This window comes from Ochotona princeps, chromosome 9 (genome assembly GCF_030435755.1).
Source record: "Ochotona princeps isolate mOchPri1 chromosome 9, mOchPri1.hap1, whole genome shotgun sequence".
Taxonomy (NCBI): domain Eukaryota; kingdom Metazoa; phylum Chordata; class Mammalia; order Lagomorpha; family Ochotonidae; genus Ochotona; species Ochotona princeps.
In genome coordinates, this window is record NC_080840.1 from 16839436 (window position 1) to 16853943 (window position 14508).

At 40.1% G+C, this 14508-nt stretch overlaps 1 protein-coding gene across 1 annotated transcript in view; it reads right to left on the bottom strand.

Annotated features, from left to right (window-relative positions):
* Positions 1–14508, bottom strand: part of COL14A1 (collagen type XIV alpha 1 chain) — a 195953-nt gene that overhangs the window by 944 nt on the left and 180501 nt on the right. The window contains exons 46-47 of the mRNA XM_004580703.4: positions 3085–3162; positions 1399–1554 (exon numbers count right to left, since the gene is read on the bottom strand). Coding sequence (XP_004580760.2) covers positions 1399–1554; positions 3085–3162 — 234 coding nt within the window. The remainder of the gene's footprint in view (positions 1–1398; positions 1555–3084; positions 3163–14508) is intronic.

Sequence of the window (14508 nt, forward strand, 5' to 3'; positions counted from 1 at the left end):
GGTCAGTAAATACAGAAATCCCCTGTTTGGCTGCTTGGGTAGAAAGCAGTAGCTGCCTTAACCCGCCACCCAGCTTGTACCTTCCCTGTGGGCTCTCCGAAGATTAGTAACAGGGAGAAAGAAATGTTAGAGGAATTGTTTGAAAACCAGAACCAAAGCCAACTGCTTACTTACAAAAAACTGTAGACACTCAGAAGAATTTTAAGAGAAAAATAAAATTATAAACAATCTCATGTTAGAAGCCCATCACCAGGGGAGATCAGGAAGGAGAGGTGTCTGGTGAGGAACAGAGAGCAGGAATGTCAGTGCCTATCAAGCTTATGTGGGAACAGGAGAGATGAGAAGGCACATTTGAGTTAAACTTACAGAGCCTTCAGAAAGGGGAATTTGGGACAAATTGCTGGAACACAATCAAGCTTCTATTCTCTAGCTGTCATAGAGCAGTTTCTATTTCAATGAACATACGTGACTTGGTTAAGATTGTGATTGCTGCATTGTGTCTGGAGCAGGGAGAAGAGACTTGGTCATGGAAAAGCAGGGGAGGCAGAAAAGCAGAGTGGCCATTGTTAGGGATAGCTGCTCAATGGTAATGGTGCTCAATGGGACAATTCCACATCCACAGCCAAATGCCCAAGCTGACATAACCCAAGTAAAGGAGTTTCACTTCAGTGCTGGTAATCATTGTAAGGGATCAGATCTTAATACAGGACAGGAGGATTTGAGAAAGCAGGGAGGGGGGAAGATGAACACAGAAAAACACATCAGCAAAATTTTGACCAACGTCTCTGGTAAAATTTCTCTTGAGGCAAAAAAAAGTCAACTCATTGACTAATAAGTTAATTGCTCCCCATAGCAGTCTGTGAAGAGCTCCCTGGATGCTTCTAAGAGTGACTTCTAAGGGTCCCACTGCACACCAGCATGCAAATTGTAGTGGTTCTTCTGAAGCATATATGTTGAGAACCTCTGAGGCAAGGGACTTTCATGGCCACTTTGGTTCTCTTTCAAACTATCTCTTACCACCTAAGAGGTGGCAAAATGTGACCCACAATCATGTAGGGGGCTGGCCCATCATGGAGGAAGGTTGCCACAACAGTGAACTTTTATAATATTTCATGGCCACACCATAATAGTAACATAGAATAGGGGTACCCAGAGAGTGTTTGATCATGTCCCTTACATGATCAAACATGAACTCTCAAGCCAAGTCTACGGGAACCCTAAATCTGTTACTTAAAATAAAAACTTAGAGGAAATTTCAAAGAAGTAATCTGTAGGGTAAATTTAAGGAGATGCCTCTGGTTAAAGATAGTAAATAGCTCAATCTCCATTTACCTCTGTACTTTTCGCTACTAACCATAGTAACATACTTCTCAGAGCCCTCCAAAGGCTAGGACTTACCTCCCACGCCATAAGCAGAGCATGAAGAAGGGTCACAATATCCAGGCTGACCAGAAGGACCTTGAGGCCCAGGAACCCCCAGATGACCAGGTGGACCCCTTGGTCCAGGAGAGCCAGGGGGTCCTGGGCTACCTGGCCGACTCTCTCCTGAAGGTCCTACAAAGCACATACAAATGAGAATGGTTGGCCTTTTACCACAGCAGGTTTAGTCTTGAAACCACACAAAAGTAAACGAGTAGTAACAGGAAGCAACTGTACATACTGTGTCTCTTAGGATAATCTGCCTTTTCTCAATTGCTTTTCTTAATCTTTACATTTTCTCTAAACCCATTCTGTGGGCAGAGGATCATTTCTGAAATCATACATTCTTCTTGAGGTCAATGCTACTGATCAGCTAAGGAAACTGGGAAGTTTCAGATGTGTTCTTTCCTGTCATCTTTGAGGTGTCACAGTGAAAGGATTCTCTGAACTAATGGTCTTTGTAGAGTTTTTCTCAAACAATTCCTTATGGGCAGTTTATACACACATACATGCTCAAAGCAAACTTCATTAATCAGAATAGTCATGTAAATTAGTATTGATTTAGGGCCCCAGACAATTAGAATAAATTAATCTGAGTATGAAAGAAATTATCCTGGAGGAAACCAACAGTCTGAAGGCAGATCCAACATGAAATCCAGGATTTCTTCAGGCTAGGTTCCATCAGTCGAGAAGTTAGGAAGTTTTTTAGGCTAATTTTGCAAAAATTTTAAGTTCTTTGGGATATGCTTGTTTGGTTTTTGGCCTAGAGTCTAATCGGACATTCTTCAACTAGAAATGAAATTGTTCATGGATAACTGAAATGAAAAGAACGAATTCCCCCTTACATTTGTATAGTGTAATGTCTAATTCCATTCAATCAACACTCACCAAAAATGCATTCTATTCTAATGCACATGCTAGATCAAGTCTCATAATCTATACTTATGAAAGTATTTATACTCAAACACACCTCTTGCATTAAGTATCTCTTAGAAGTATTCTTTTGATTCTGTGTGATGAAGATTAATCTTATTTAACAGGATTATAAATTTCAGTCTCAAACATCAAAATTGATCATCTAGGGATCATTTAAAAGGCACATAATAATGTGCAGGAAACTTCAAACTTCCACAAAGTCCACTCAGTAATAGTACCATGACAGAAGCTCTCAGTGCTCGCCAAATAACCATGTTGGCACCAGGTTTCATGTGTCCCGTGCAATTCATGTGAGGATGTGACTGGCAACAACCCATGGATAATGAATGAAATGACCTATAACTCTCTTTGCAAAGAAAGTTAAGACTGGTTTGCTCCCCCTACCTTTCTGTGGGAGGCTCTATGACCCACTAAGGAGGACACGTTACACACATAACATGTAAGTGTGCAATGAAGCTTGAGTGTGCCAATCCAGTAAGAGTGTGGGATTTGCTAATATAACATTAGCAATCCTATTTTAACTCCTGCAGCCAATAAGACACCCAGAATATTTGATAACTTTGGGGGATTTTAAATTGGGAGAATTGTTACTAACAAAATGGCCAATCAAGGAAAGGAAAGACAGCCAAACAGATCTCTAGGACAGAATAGGGCCATTCTTCTTATCTGCAACATCCGGGAATTCAAAAGTCTGTACCCTGCAGTTTCTTGTTAGGTGGGAAGACGTACCTGCTGGTCCAGGGGGCCCTCTTGGACCCTGAGTTCCAATGCCTGGATTTCCTTTTTCTCCTTTAATACCAGTTAGACCTGTTCAAGAAAAAGAAGAACATTTTCTTATAAAATAAGATCAGGCTGGCTAATTATGTTGTTTACTAGGTTTCAAAAGTTCTTATTTTCTGAAAACAGTTAAATGGGTTAAATAGGGTTATGAATATCATGGGACTTTTAAATTCTGACTCTGGTAGCTTCTGCAAAGTCACATTCAGAAGACGGGCTCTGCCTTGAGCCTACTGTGTGTGTGTGTGTGTGTGTATGTGTGTGTGTGCTGACAAACAGCAGATACATATATATACATACATATATATATGTATTTTTATTTTTTGCTGTCAGTTTATCTTTGTCTTTCCTACTGAAGTATCCTAGACTGCCGGGAATTGACCTGAGTCTGCACATGGCAGTCCATTCGGCATATGCAGTTGGCACTCCACATGTAACAACAGAAATCACAAATGAATACATCTCACATTTTCCTTTTGGTCCACCCTGTAATGTATCTGCAAGAGGTATGAATTATAATTAGGCAGCAGAATTTTGAAGAGCCTGAGTTTCCATTAGAAACTTGGAAGCTTCAGGAAAGCCTGTGTTTGATTTGGCTGATTCAGCTCCATAAAAATCTAAACCTATTTGTGTTTCTTTCCCATTGAGCAGCCTTCTTTCCAGATAATTTACAGTAGTATTAACAAATGACGCAGCTTCAAAGGCAAAAGACAAAATCCCAATATCTCATCATGTGACAGGTCCTCTTACAGGATCACCTAGAAAACGGGAACGTGTATTGAATTGACTCTTAACCCAAGACAGGGTTCATCAGAGTAGGGTCCAGCTTATCCTGCCTCATATCCTAGACAGTCTCAGCTGTTTTAAATATGCAGAATGCTTAGAGCAGAATACAGAAGTGCTTCTGTTAAGTACAGATGCTGAGAAATGATGACACATTAGAATCACCTTAAGGAAAATGTAAGTGAGAATAGCCCATTTGATGGATTTTAGGCACACAATAGATTAAAAATTTTAAATTACAAAGAACTTCTCCCCCTCCTTATAATATTCACTGTGGACAAACTAGAAGACACAAGAAACAAGATTCCAGTACTCAAAAACAGCCACAGTTATCATCTTGGCTATAACTTCCAGAAAGAAAGGTGTTGATACAACATTCTGGGGAAATGAGCAGGTCACGGATTTTGTGTTGTTTTTCACATGTTTCACATAAAATGTGCCTTCTACAGTTCCGCTATTGTCATTACTTTAGTAGCCAGTTACTGGGATCAAGATGTAACAAAATCTTTGAGCGCTAGGGGACACCATTTTCCTTGATAGCCAGTTTAGACTGCTCCAGCCACTGGTATATTTCCCAAACTAGTCCTGGTTCACGTACACTGGTGGTGTTACCACTATTCCTGTGACTTCCTATTAAGACGTGACTTTTTGCTTCACACCAGTGGGGAAGACAGCAAGTTCTTAAAAATACATTTTCATATGAGTGTTTAAATCACACAGGTAACTCTGACTAAACATTTCATGCTCTTTCTAATCAAACTGTTTAGATAGAAAACTTTTAGTTCAGAAGCTATTAGAGACAGCACGTTTCCTCATAGGTACTTCCGCCCTGGCCAATGCTTGTGTCCTAGTGATTTTACAAATATCTTTTTCTGTTAGAACTGGCATCACATGGTGGGTGATGTAGCAGCAGTTAAGTTACTGTTTGGGTCAGCTGTGTCCCAAATTAGAGTGCCTGGTTGGAGTGCAGACTATTGTAAATGCAATCCAACTTCCTGCTAATGTGCATCCTGAGAAACAGCAGATGGACAATTCAAGATCCTGTGAGAGGACTCGGGTTCCTATAACCCCGGCTAGAGAACATTCTGGATTCCTAACTTCAGTCAGGCCTGGCCTCAGAGCTGCTGGATGCCTTTAAGGAGCGAAACCAGTGGACAGGAGATCTCTCTCTCTTTGCCTTTCAAATAAAATAAAAACAAATAAAAATTTAGGAATTGGTACCACATTCCTGTAGGGAACCACTAATACGAATTAAAGCATAACAAAATACACCGATGACTAAGAGCAGGCTGCTCCTAATTAACCACACAGTGACACAGAGGCCTCTCTCGACCTCATGCTGCACAGCTGTCCCTACCAGGACAGCCTGCCAGCTGATCCCCCACCAGTACAACAAGAATTAGGCGGCTCAGGAGATCCATGAAAGTCTCCTTGAATAACTCTGTAGGCTTACCAACTTACCCCTTGATTATTCGTCAGAAAGCAGAGGATGGAGATTGGGGAGTCAGAAATCTTATTTTTCACTATTTAAAATAAGAGGCTTTTGCTAGGCCCTTCATATGCATCAAAAAGGAAACAAAATATAAAGACACAAGGCTGTATTAGCAGATAATTTTAGATTTTGTTCTTGAAATTATAACATGTTACAAACTACATGTAGGCTAATGTACTAACAGCTGCCCATATGTTCATAAATGGTTCTAATACTGAAGGAGTATTCATGTCTATGTTAGCTTAACTTGGCTGTAGATCTTTAGTTGAAATGAAAACCATGTTGAAAATTAGTGTTTAAGCTGAAAATTAAAGACTGAGAGCCCTCTAATCTCTGAAAAGCAAACTTAGATTTTTTTTTTTGATGAATATTTCTTGAAACACTATTAGGTTAAAACATCAGCCTATGATTGTTCATTAGATGCCTAAGGCAACCGAGCCACGGCAGAAAGTCATTCTTCACAAATGAAAAAAAAGTTCTTATCTATCGTAACACTTTCCTTGCAAAGCCCCAAGCTGGTGCCATTTGTTGCTAAGATGGAGTCCCCAAAGATGGGTGCTATCAGCCTTTCCATAAAGACATTAAGTCTCATAGGCCCATGGGACTCCCAGGGAAGGGGTATTGCTTCCTGAAATACCTTCCTGAAATACCATTCCTAAACTACTACTCACCATTCAGGACACACTCCAAACTTCTTTAGAGCTACAATTAGCAGTGCCACAGTAGATTCATGAAAGATTATTCACCCCACTCTTCATTATATCCTCAACATTTATATAGTGTCTTCCACATAGCATCCAATAGACAAATATTTGTTGCATGAACAGATGATTGAACCAATGATGTCTGATTTCATAGTATTTGATATCATACTATTTGTACCTACTTAGGTACCACCTATCTCTCAACATTGCTAATTCTTATGCCCATCAGCCTCAAAGCTATAAAGATATGGCCTGCAGATCAGTGTATTTATAACTCTAGCATCAAATGCAAGGAAAGTCTGAGAATTAATAGGTGGCCAAGCAAATACATGAAGGCTAGCTAATGAACAAATGCCTAGACCAATACTTAGCTGCTGTGAGCAAGCATGACCTTTAAAAGCCCAAAAGACACATCATCATGGACTTAAGCTTTGTTTTCACTTTTCCTTCCTGGGTTATGTGAACACTGCTTTTTAAACAAGTTCCATGGAGGTACCAAGTGTTAGTGCATTTTAGAGATACATAAAAGGTTCTGTGACTGTTTTCCACAAGTATAATTAATATAAACAAAGATGTAACTTACCCAAAATAAGACTCAATGAAAATTAAAATGCACTTAGTTTTCTATGGAGTTACCACAATTTTTTTTTGCTATCAATACCCCCTCCTTCATTGCTATCAATGGGAGTCTCATTGGAAACCTTTTCAGCTCACCTAATTCCCTTTCCATGGATTAACAGACCTTCCAATATTTTTTTTTTTTGATCCACAAAATCAGGGACCTGTTGATGATTTTCCTTTGAATTCACAGTGTCAGCCGCATATTAAGCAGTTAAGAAGTATCTAGCAAATGTACAAATGACAGATATCAAGTTTGATTGTGAACTTTGACAAAGCAGGAAAGTGACTCTCAGTATAGCAGCTATGCCTGTACATTATACCTCACTAGAATTTTAATCCCAAATACTTTGGAAGTACAAACTCATTTAGTTTTCATAAGAACTATGAGGGTAAGCACTACTATTAACCTTGGGTGAGGACTGGGATATAGAAGCCAGTTCAATGATCAGTCAAAATTTCATCCCAGGTTGATTGGCATGGAAGTATCTATTAATTAACCATTGCACTTGCTGCTTCTTCATCCTAAGCCATACAACAGGCTCTTGTCTTTTCTGCTGTAGCTGCAGTTCCGGAACTGCCTGCCAAATCGGACTGCACTGCATGTTTTCCCTGGCCTCATGCTCAACCCCAGGTTTCCTCAGCCACTTCCCCTGATTGCACACTTGCCCTTTATTGTGCAACACTGGGGGGTGGTTGATTTTAAGGGAATGAATCTTGCTCTCACTGGGAACACATATCCAGGGACTGATCCCTGGTTGTCTGTTTCCTGTTATTTGGCCTGTTGGCCTTAAGGTTGGAAGATTTTGCTCATTTCTATGGTTCTCTGGCCACACCAAGCACTCCCGATTCTGGAAGCTCATGCTATTCCTTTTTGATCTCAGACATGCAGAGGAACTCGCAGGATTTATAGCCAGGAAGATATGCAAGGTCTGGGGAATGCTTTCATTGTAATTGTACCAAGAAGTTGCAGAGTCCATGGAACAAGGCTTCAGCTGTGTTATTGTCTGTTGCCTGGGAAATGCTGGCAACGAAATCAGGTATAGTCTGTTCTTAATTGACTGCATGATTGAATCCCTACTAGGTGCAAAATACTGAATTTTCTATCTAGCTAGAGGAAGGTAGACAAACTGGAATCAACATAAGTATTCCATAGTTTTTCCATGCCTTGTTCTTTCTGCACAGTTGGTACATAGGACTATAGTGAACCACCATGTGAAGATCTAGGTTTTGTATTCAGGTGCCAAGGCTGGGGAGGATGTATTGTTCTAAATGTAAACTGTCCTTGCAATTAATGACTATGGGTCGTTCTATTGCTTTCTTCATGTGATAACTGGATGCCTACTATGCCTCTGTAATTCAGGGTTCAGAATAGGAAACATGAATGACCCTAAGTCCTTCAGGCTCAGAGGACTTAACGTAGTGCCTGGATATTATTAGCGACAGAAGGGCTTATTAGGAGCCAAGTAAAGATTCAACTCAAATTAATAGCAGGAAGCCACTATCATCCCAAGAAGGGTGACAGTAAGAGCAAAAATTGGTGTGTTTGGAGCTCAGAGTGTGGCATTCTGTTAAGACACAGAAGGGAAAAATCGTTTAATAGGAGCAGGTGCCAAGGCAGGGGTGGGGTGTAGCCATAAATGGAACTGCAGAAGTGGCATGGGTGGGCTGAAGGCAGAAACAGCTTCTTTTTTTTTGCAATCTCCAATCTGCCTTAATGCCTTCCTTTGGCTGATCCTGACTAGGAGCAGAGGCCAAAGGGCTTGGACACATAGCAACACACAAGCAAACACAGGGAGAAGGGCAAACCAACCACTGCCTGGCCTAGTCCCAGTAGACCTGAGAATCAAGAGCCAAAAATGCATTTCCTGCTTATACTAGATCATCATGTAGGAGGGAAAGCAGATGGACCAAAAGGACTTATGAAGTGGCATAAGAACAGCTCTATGAACGTGAGAGCACAGCACCCAGGCTTCCAGGAGGAATCAAGGTGTTCCGTTATAGCTGACCCTGAAATGAAGTCATGAAGCGTGGGCATTAACTGTGTGGAGAAGCAGCAGATGGGATTGTGGCAGATGGACACACATGTGAACTAGGGCCCACCTGAGGAACTAGGAACAGTTTGGTATGTCTTGGCCGCTTCATGTTGGGAGTAGACAAACACAAGGATAGCCTTGAGCAGCTCATTACAAGCTTTATGTTACAGTTTGGATGTGGCATGGGCTATCTTCAATGCATATTATCTGTTTTTCTTTCATAACTTGGTACTGTCCTTCTTAAAAGAAACTGTAGATGTTTAGGCTTCAGGCCTCATGAAACCTGGGTCCACTCCTGCCAGGTGCTACGACACAGTATATTTGCATTAAGGCAGAGTGGGGTCCTACAGAGCTCAACTCCAAAGATACACTGTATTAGTCTCATATAAAAGCAAGAAGGAAAGGTACTGAATCATCAGGTGGTCACTGGAATGCATCAACCAAACCAAGCTCAGATTTTTCTCTGTTTCCATGAGACAAGACAGTATGGGCAAAGGGCTCTATTTTTACTTTATACGTTTAAATTTGGGCAGTGACAAGGAGAAAGGATGTGCAGCAGTGCGAGAAGAGGTATAAGAGGACAACAGAACGGGGAACAGAAGAGAGGGAAAATAAGTGGGGTGCATGGTTGTCACTGCTCACCAACCCACCATACCTTACCAGAAGAAGATGTGGTACAGAAGAGAATAGCGGTGACATCAGAATCCCAACTTTCATTCCAGGGGCTTTGCTACTGATGCCATAATGTCTCAGGTACATAAAAACTTTAGTTCAAATGTCAATCTATTCCTTCAAGCTCCAAAACAGTGATTGTTCCTTCTCAAATATCATGGTTTCTAGTGCCAATTTAAAAAAATTGTGAATTATTCAAAATTAGTAGAAAATGCATCAATTTCTCTGACTTAAATATAGACATTTCAGATTACATAATATTCAATCAATGGGATTTCAACTGGAGCATGGTATTGGTTCCTTGCAGAACTGAAAGAATGTGATGCCCCTGAGCCTTAATGGAAGTGAGCTCTGTGAGGACCCTAGAGTAGGCAACACCTAGAGACTGCCAAGAGAAATGTCCAACAAACCATCCTAAGTGATAAACATGAAGGACCCAATATTAAGATAAATACATGTAGAGCCAGCATGTGGCACATCATATTAAGCCAATACTTGCAATACAGGCATCCCAGATGGGTTCAGCTGTTCTACTTCCAAATTCAGCTCTCTGCTAATCTTCTTGGGAAAACAATGAAAGATGGCCCAAGCACCCACACTCCTGCAACCCACATGAGACACACAGATAGAATTCCAGACTCCTGGCATCAGCCTGGCCCAGGCCTGGCTGTTCAATCATCTGGAGAGTGAGCCAACAGATGGAAGATCCATCTCTCCCTCGATAACTCAAATAACTTCTTAAAAAGAAATATAAGTACATATAATACTTAATACCATCATCATGTTCAGTATTCTACAAAAATATTTTCCAGTAGGTGCTACTCTTATATTTCCCTCTACAGTGCCCACATATGGCGCTGAATGACTTTGAAGGATGCAAGAGCAAAAAAACACAGCTAAATGGTGAAAACAGGGCAGACACAGAGTGAGCCAAGTGTCTCCAAATCCCCTCATTTTTCAGCACTCCAGAAATGACCTTGCTTAGAAATCACTCTAATGGATTAAACTGTCACTGTGCTTGCATTCCAAATCCTAATGGCATTGGCTTGAGGGTGACTGTAAATACACCTTCACAAATTTATTGATATACCTGCCTCCAAACTGTACACTCCCTAGCTCCTCTGTCCTTGAGCATGGACTTGACTCAGACAGAACAGTACTACCAGAGTGGTGAAAGCAAAAGTTTGCATCTTAGGCTAGGTCAGATAACATGTCCTGAATTCCTCCTCCTCCCTTTCTTTAATATCTCATCTCTGCCTTTGAAGAAAGTAGCTGCTATGTTCTGACAACACTCACGCTCTCCTGTTGAGAAAACTCAGCCCTCTGTCAATGGCCAGACAAGCCCCGTGACTCCTGCCACGTTCCGGCAATGGCAACATCTGGAAGCTTGCCCTCTATCCCTCCTACTCAAACATTCCAGATTGTACAGCCTTAGATGACAAAGGCCACTGAGCCAGTGACATCCAATGAATTCTCAAATCTCTGGCCTGCAGAGACCACATATGCTTACTGGTTTAAGCTAATAAAGTTTAAGGTAACTTGTTACATAGCAACAGATCACAGGTAGAATTTCTCTCTGCAAACATGTTCCAATGTAAAGAGTCACTGTGTAATAGGATAAAGGTGACGATAACATACAATGTAATGACAAGAAGAAAGTTCAGTAATTGCCAAAGCCCTACTTGAGCTCATTAGATTTTAAGAAATATTTCCATCAAATCTTCAAGGAAAAGCCTTATTCAAATTGGACTTAGAGGAAAACAATTTCTCTCAGAAAATGAGAGGCATGGGGGAAGCGAAAAAAAAGGACAGCAGAACTCAGCAGAATTTAAAAGCAATGGAGAGAAAGAACATATGTGTCACAGGACTATCAACCGCAACGCAAAGTCACATGGAGGACTTGCAAATATTTAAGCCACAGCAGCAAATCATGATAAAAACTCCCCAGTACTGTAGCTTTAATCCAGCTGACCAGTCCTGTTCATGTCATTTTCCATGGGGCATTAAGACATGAACAGGACTGACCCTCACTACTGTGGTATTCCTGAATCAGAGCTGCTGTTTTTATTGATACCTTAACAATCTTCTGTCACATCAGCTCCCACAGCTCCTTTGAACCACAGAAATATGGAGCCCAAGAACCCAGCTTCTCTTTCCAGGCTTTAAACCCATTCGGGTCTTAGTTTTCCCCAGACATCTGAGCCCCTGGACTCCAGCACAATCTCAGTATCAGGAATGCAGGCTTGGCTGGCACTCAGGTGTAACTCCACCCTGCCCTGCCTTTGCTGAGTATCCAAAGGGTCAGTTATTTATCTGTGTTGACTGAGCAAGATTCATTCCTTTTCTACTTGTGTTTGTTTCATGGAATTCTGCTTGCCAGTGAGCCTTTTTGTGGCCAAGAAGTGAGGATGAGATAATTCCCATTTATTTGCATAATGTCAATGTGTATTTGTTAGCTCAGACCTTCATTCAACAGGGAGAAATGTAGATTAACATAAATCTCTCTAATGGCAGTCTGAGGTAGGAATTGGAGACTTCACAGGACTCTTACAGTAAAGTTCAAATTCTTCTAAAAATTGTATCTTTTTAAAGATTTAACAATTTAACCTTACACTGTATTCATTGCAGGTGTAGATATTATATGTACTTCAGACACATTTTTCCTTAAATTAGAATATTAGTATCTTGTAGCAGGATTTTATAATGGTTGTAAAAAAAGGTCATATTTTGTAGATGGCATAGTTCAGTGAATACAATATTTGTGACTATAGAATATGACATCTGAATGTGACATCTTCAGATTTTTATATTCTTTCTATATATTAACTTCCACTTAAGAAAAAGATATGTGGAATTTCTGTGTCTGGTTTATTTCACTTTCTCTTACACAGACCCCCAGGGTGTTGGCTGAATCCTTTGGCCTCTGTCTAGTCTTCTCTTGTTCTAGGCTCTGTCTCCTTCCTCACCCAGCTCCAATTTTATTATTCCTCTACTGTTGTTCAGAGCAATGGTCCTCCTTTGTTATGCTAGAAAGTCACCGTTTCGTATCTGCTACTTACGTGTGAAGACTGGTTTTATTTATTACTTACGAAGTTCATTTTAAAGCAGTGATAGCATTGTTGTGAAAAATCATCAGATGTCTCACAGAGTTAAGAATCATGATTTGAAGCCCTTCTCACTCAGTATCTGTGCATGCGCTATTGCTCCCTTGGCCTACAATGTTCACCCTTAACTCTCACACTCCACTAACCATTCAGGTATCAGCTAAAGTAGGACTGACTTCATAGACTATTTTGCTTTCTGTGCTCATATATCATCTTGCACTTATTCAAAGAATTTATCACAACTGAAATGAAACTATTCATGTATTGGTTGTTTAGTCTCTTATCCTTCCAAACTGAAAGGTACCATGAAAGTCAGGTAAAAGGTATATTACTTCTCACTCTGTTGTCAACAGCCAGCTCCATGCCTAACATACTGTCAATGTAATGTGGGTGGTGAGTCAGTGAGTGAATGAAGATTTGGAGAGATTATGTTTTGGTTCTAAGTAGTCAAGATTGTATATGTCATAAGTAGTAAGGCAGAGATACTACATAGGATTGAGGCCCCAAACCACATTCTGTTCATCTCATGTCTCATCATGTCACTTCCAGCTAAAACAGTATCATACACAAGTAAGGTGAAAATGGTTTCTCTTCTAAAACACCAGAAGTTAAACAGAATTGAATTGCATCATTGCAGGTTTCTCTCCTCTTTGCTACCAGGGTGAGATACTCTAATACAAGTATAATGTTTAAAGGTACATCCAAAGTGCTGGAGTCATGAGCAGTTTCTCTGTAGATAACCCCTGTTTTTGGACCCCTTATACAGCCTGCATCCATGCTGAAATCATAGAAGGTCAAGTGTCAAAATGTATCACAAGGAAAATATTTTTAACACAACCAAATTTACCCCAATGGAAAATGTTTTTATCTCATTCATGTTTATCCAGTGGATCACCCAGATTTACTGGGTCACTTGCCAAATCCAAAGGCTATCCAAAAATACAGTAAGATGGAGTACACAAGGAGCTTGCAAACATTCTAGATAATTCAACAAGCCACATGTTTTAGATTTGGTTAAGAATCACCCAGAAAAAGAGAGTTCAGTTTCTGCACAGCCCTTGTCTGTCCTTTGTGACACACCCATCAAATGACTGAGGGCAGCAATTCAGATTAGAGCAAGCACAGATATTATGGAATTAAACAGATCTGGATTTGAATTCTAGACTGCTTATTGTTCCATTATGTGACCTTGGACAATTAATGTTCAGTGCAACCATAGTTTCCACACAGGGAAAAGGGAACGAAGCCTGCTCCCCTAAGATTATTAAAAGATTTGCATGACATACTTGGTAACTGACATGTACTAGCTGCCCAAGAAACACTAACACACTTTGTTATCCAAGTCCACATGACAACACAACTTATTTGGTACCTAATTCATTTCACATTTGCCATCTCTGAAGTCTTACACACAATGTTTTGTATTCCTTCTTTGTTCTAATTAAGTCTTCTTTTTTAATCAGACAAGTTAAGACTAAACACAATTAGCAGATTCATTTGGTGCTTAATAAGTGAAATCCATAAACAGCAGTATTGTCTCATATACTGCCAAGCAAAGGCTTTATATAAACTCAATATTAAATAACTTCCCACTTAATGTACAAAAATCAGCTAGACATGAATCCCCTCTGCTATGGATGCACAACATCTAAATGAGAAAGTTTGGCAGGGTCTGATCCAATAATTTTAGTAAAATCATGAAAGCTGAAGGAGTCAATGATGACACCAAAACAATTTCTAGTTCTTATCCTGTAAATAAGGAACCTTAATTGTATGAACTGTAAATGAAGTAAAGATGAAACAAATCATCTAAGAATGACATACAGTGGCCAAAATTAGAAATAGTTATTAAGGGGACCTAAGCTGGAATGCTATGGTTAGAGAGTAAGTTTAACTCAGAAGAGACAGAACTTGAGCAATGCTTAAGCATTAGACTTGAATTCTGAAATTATGTGAAGTTAACCTGA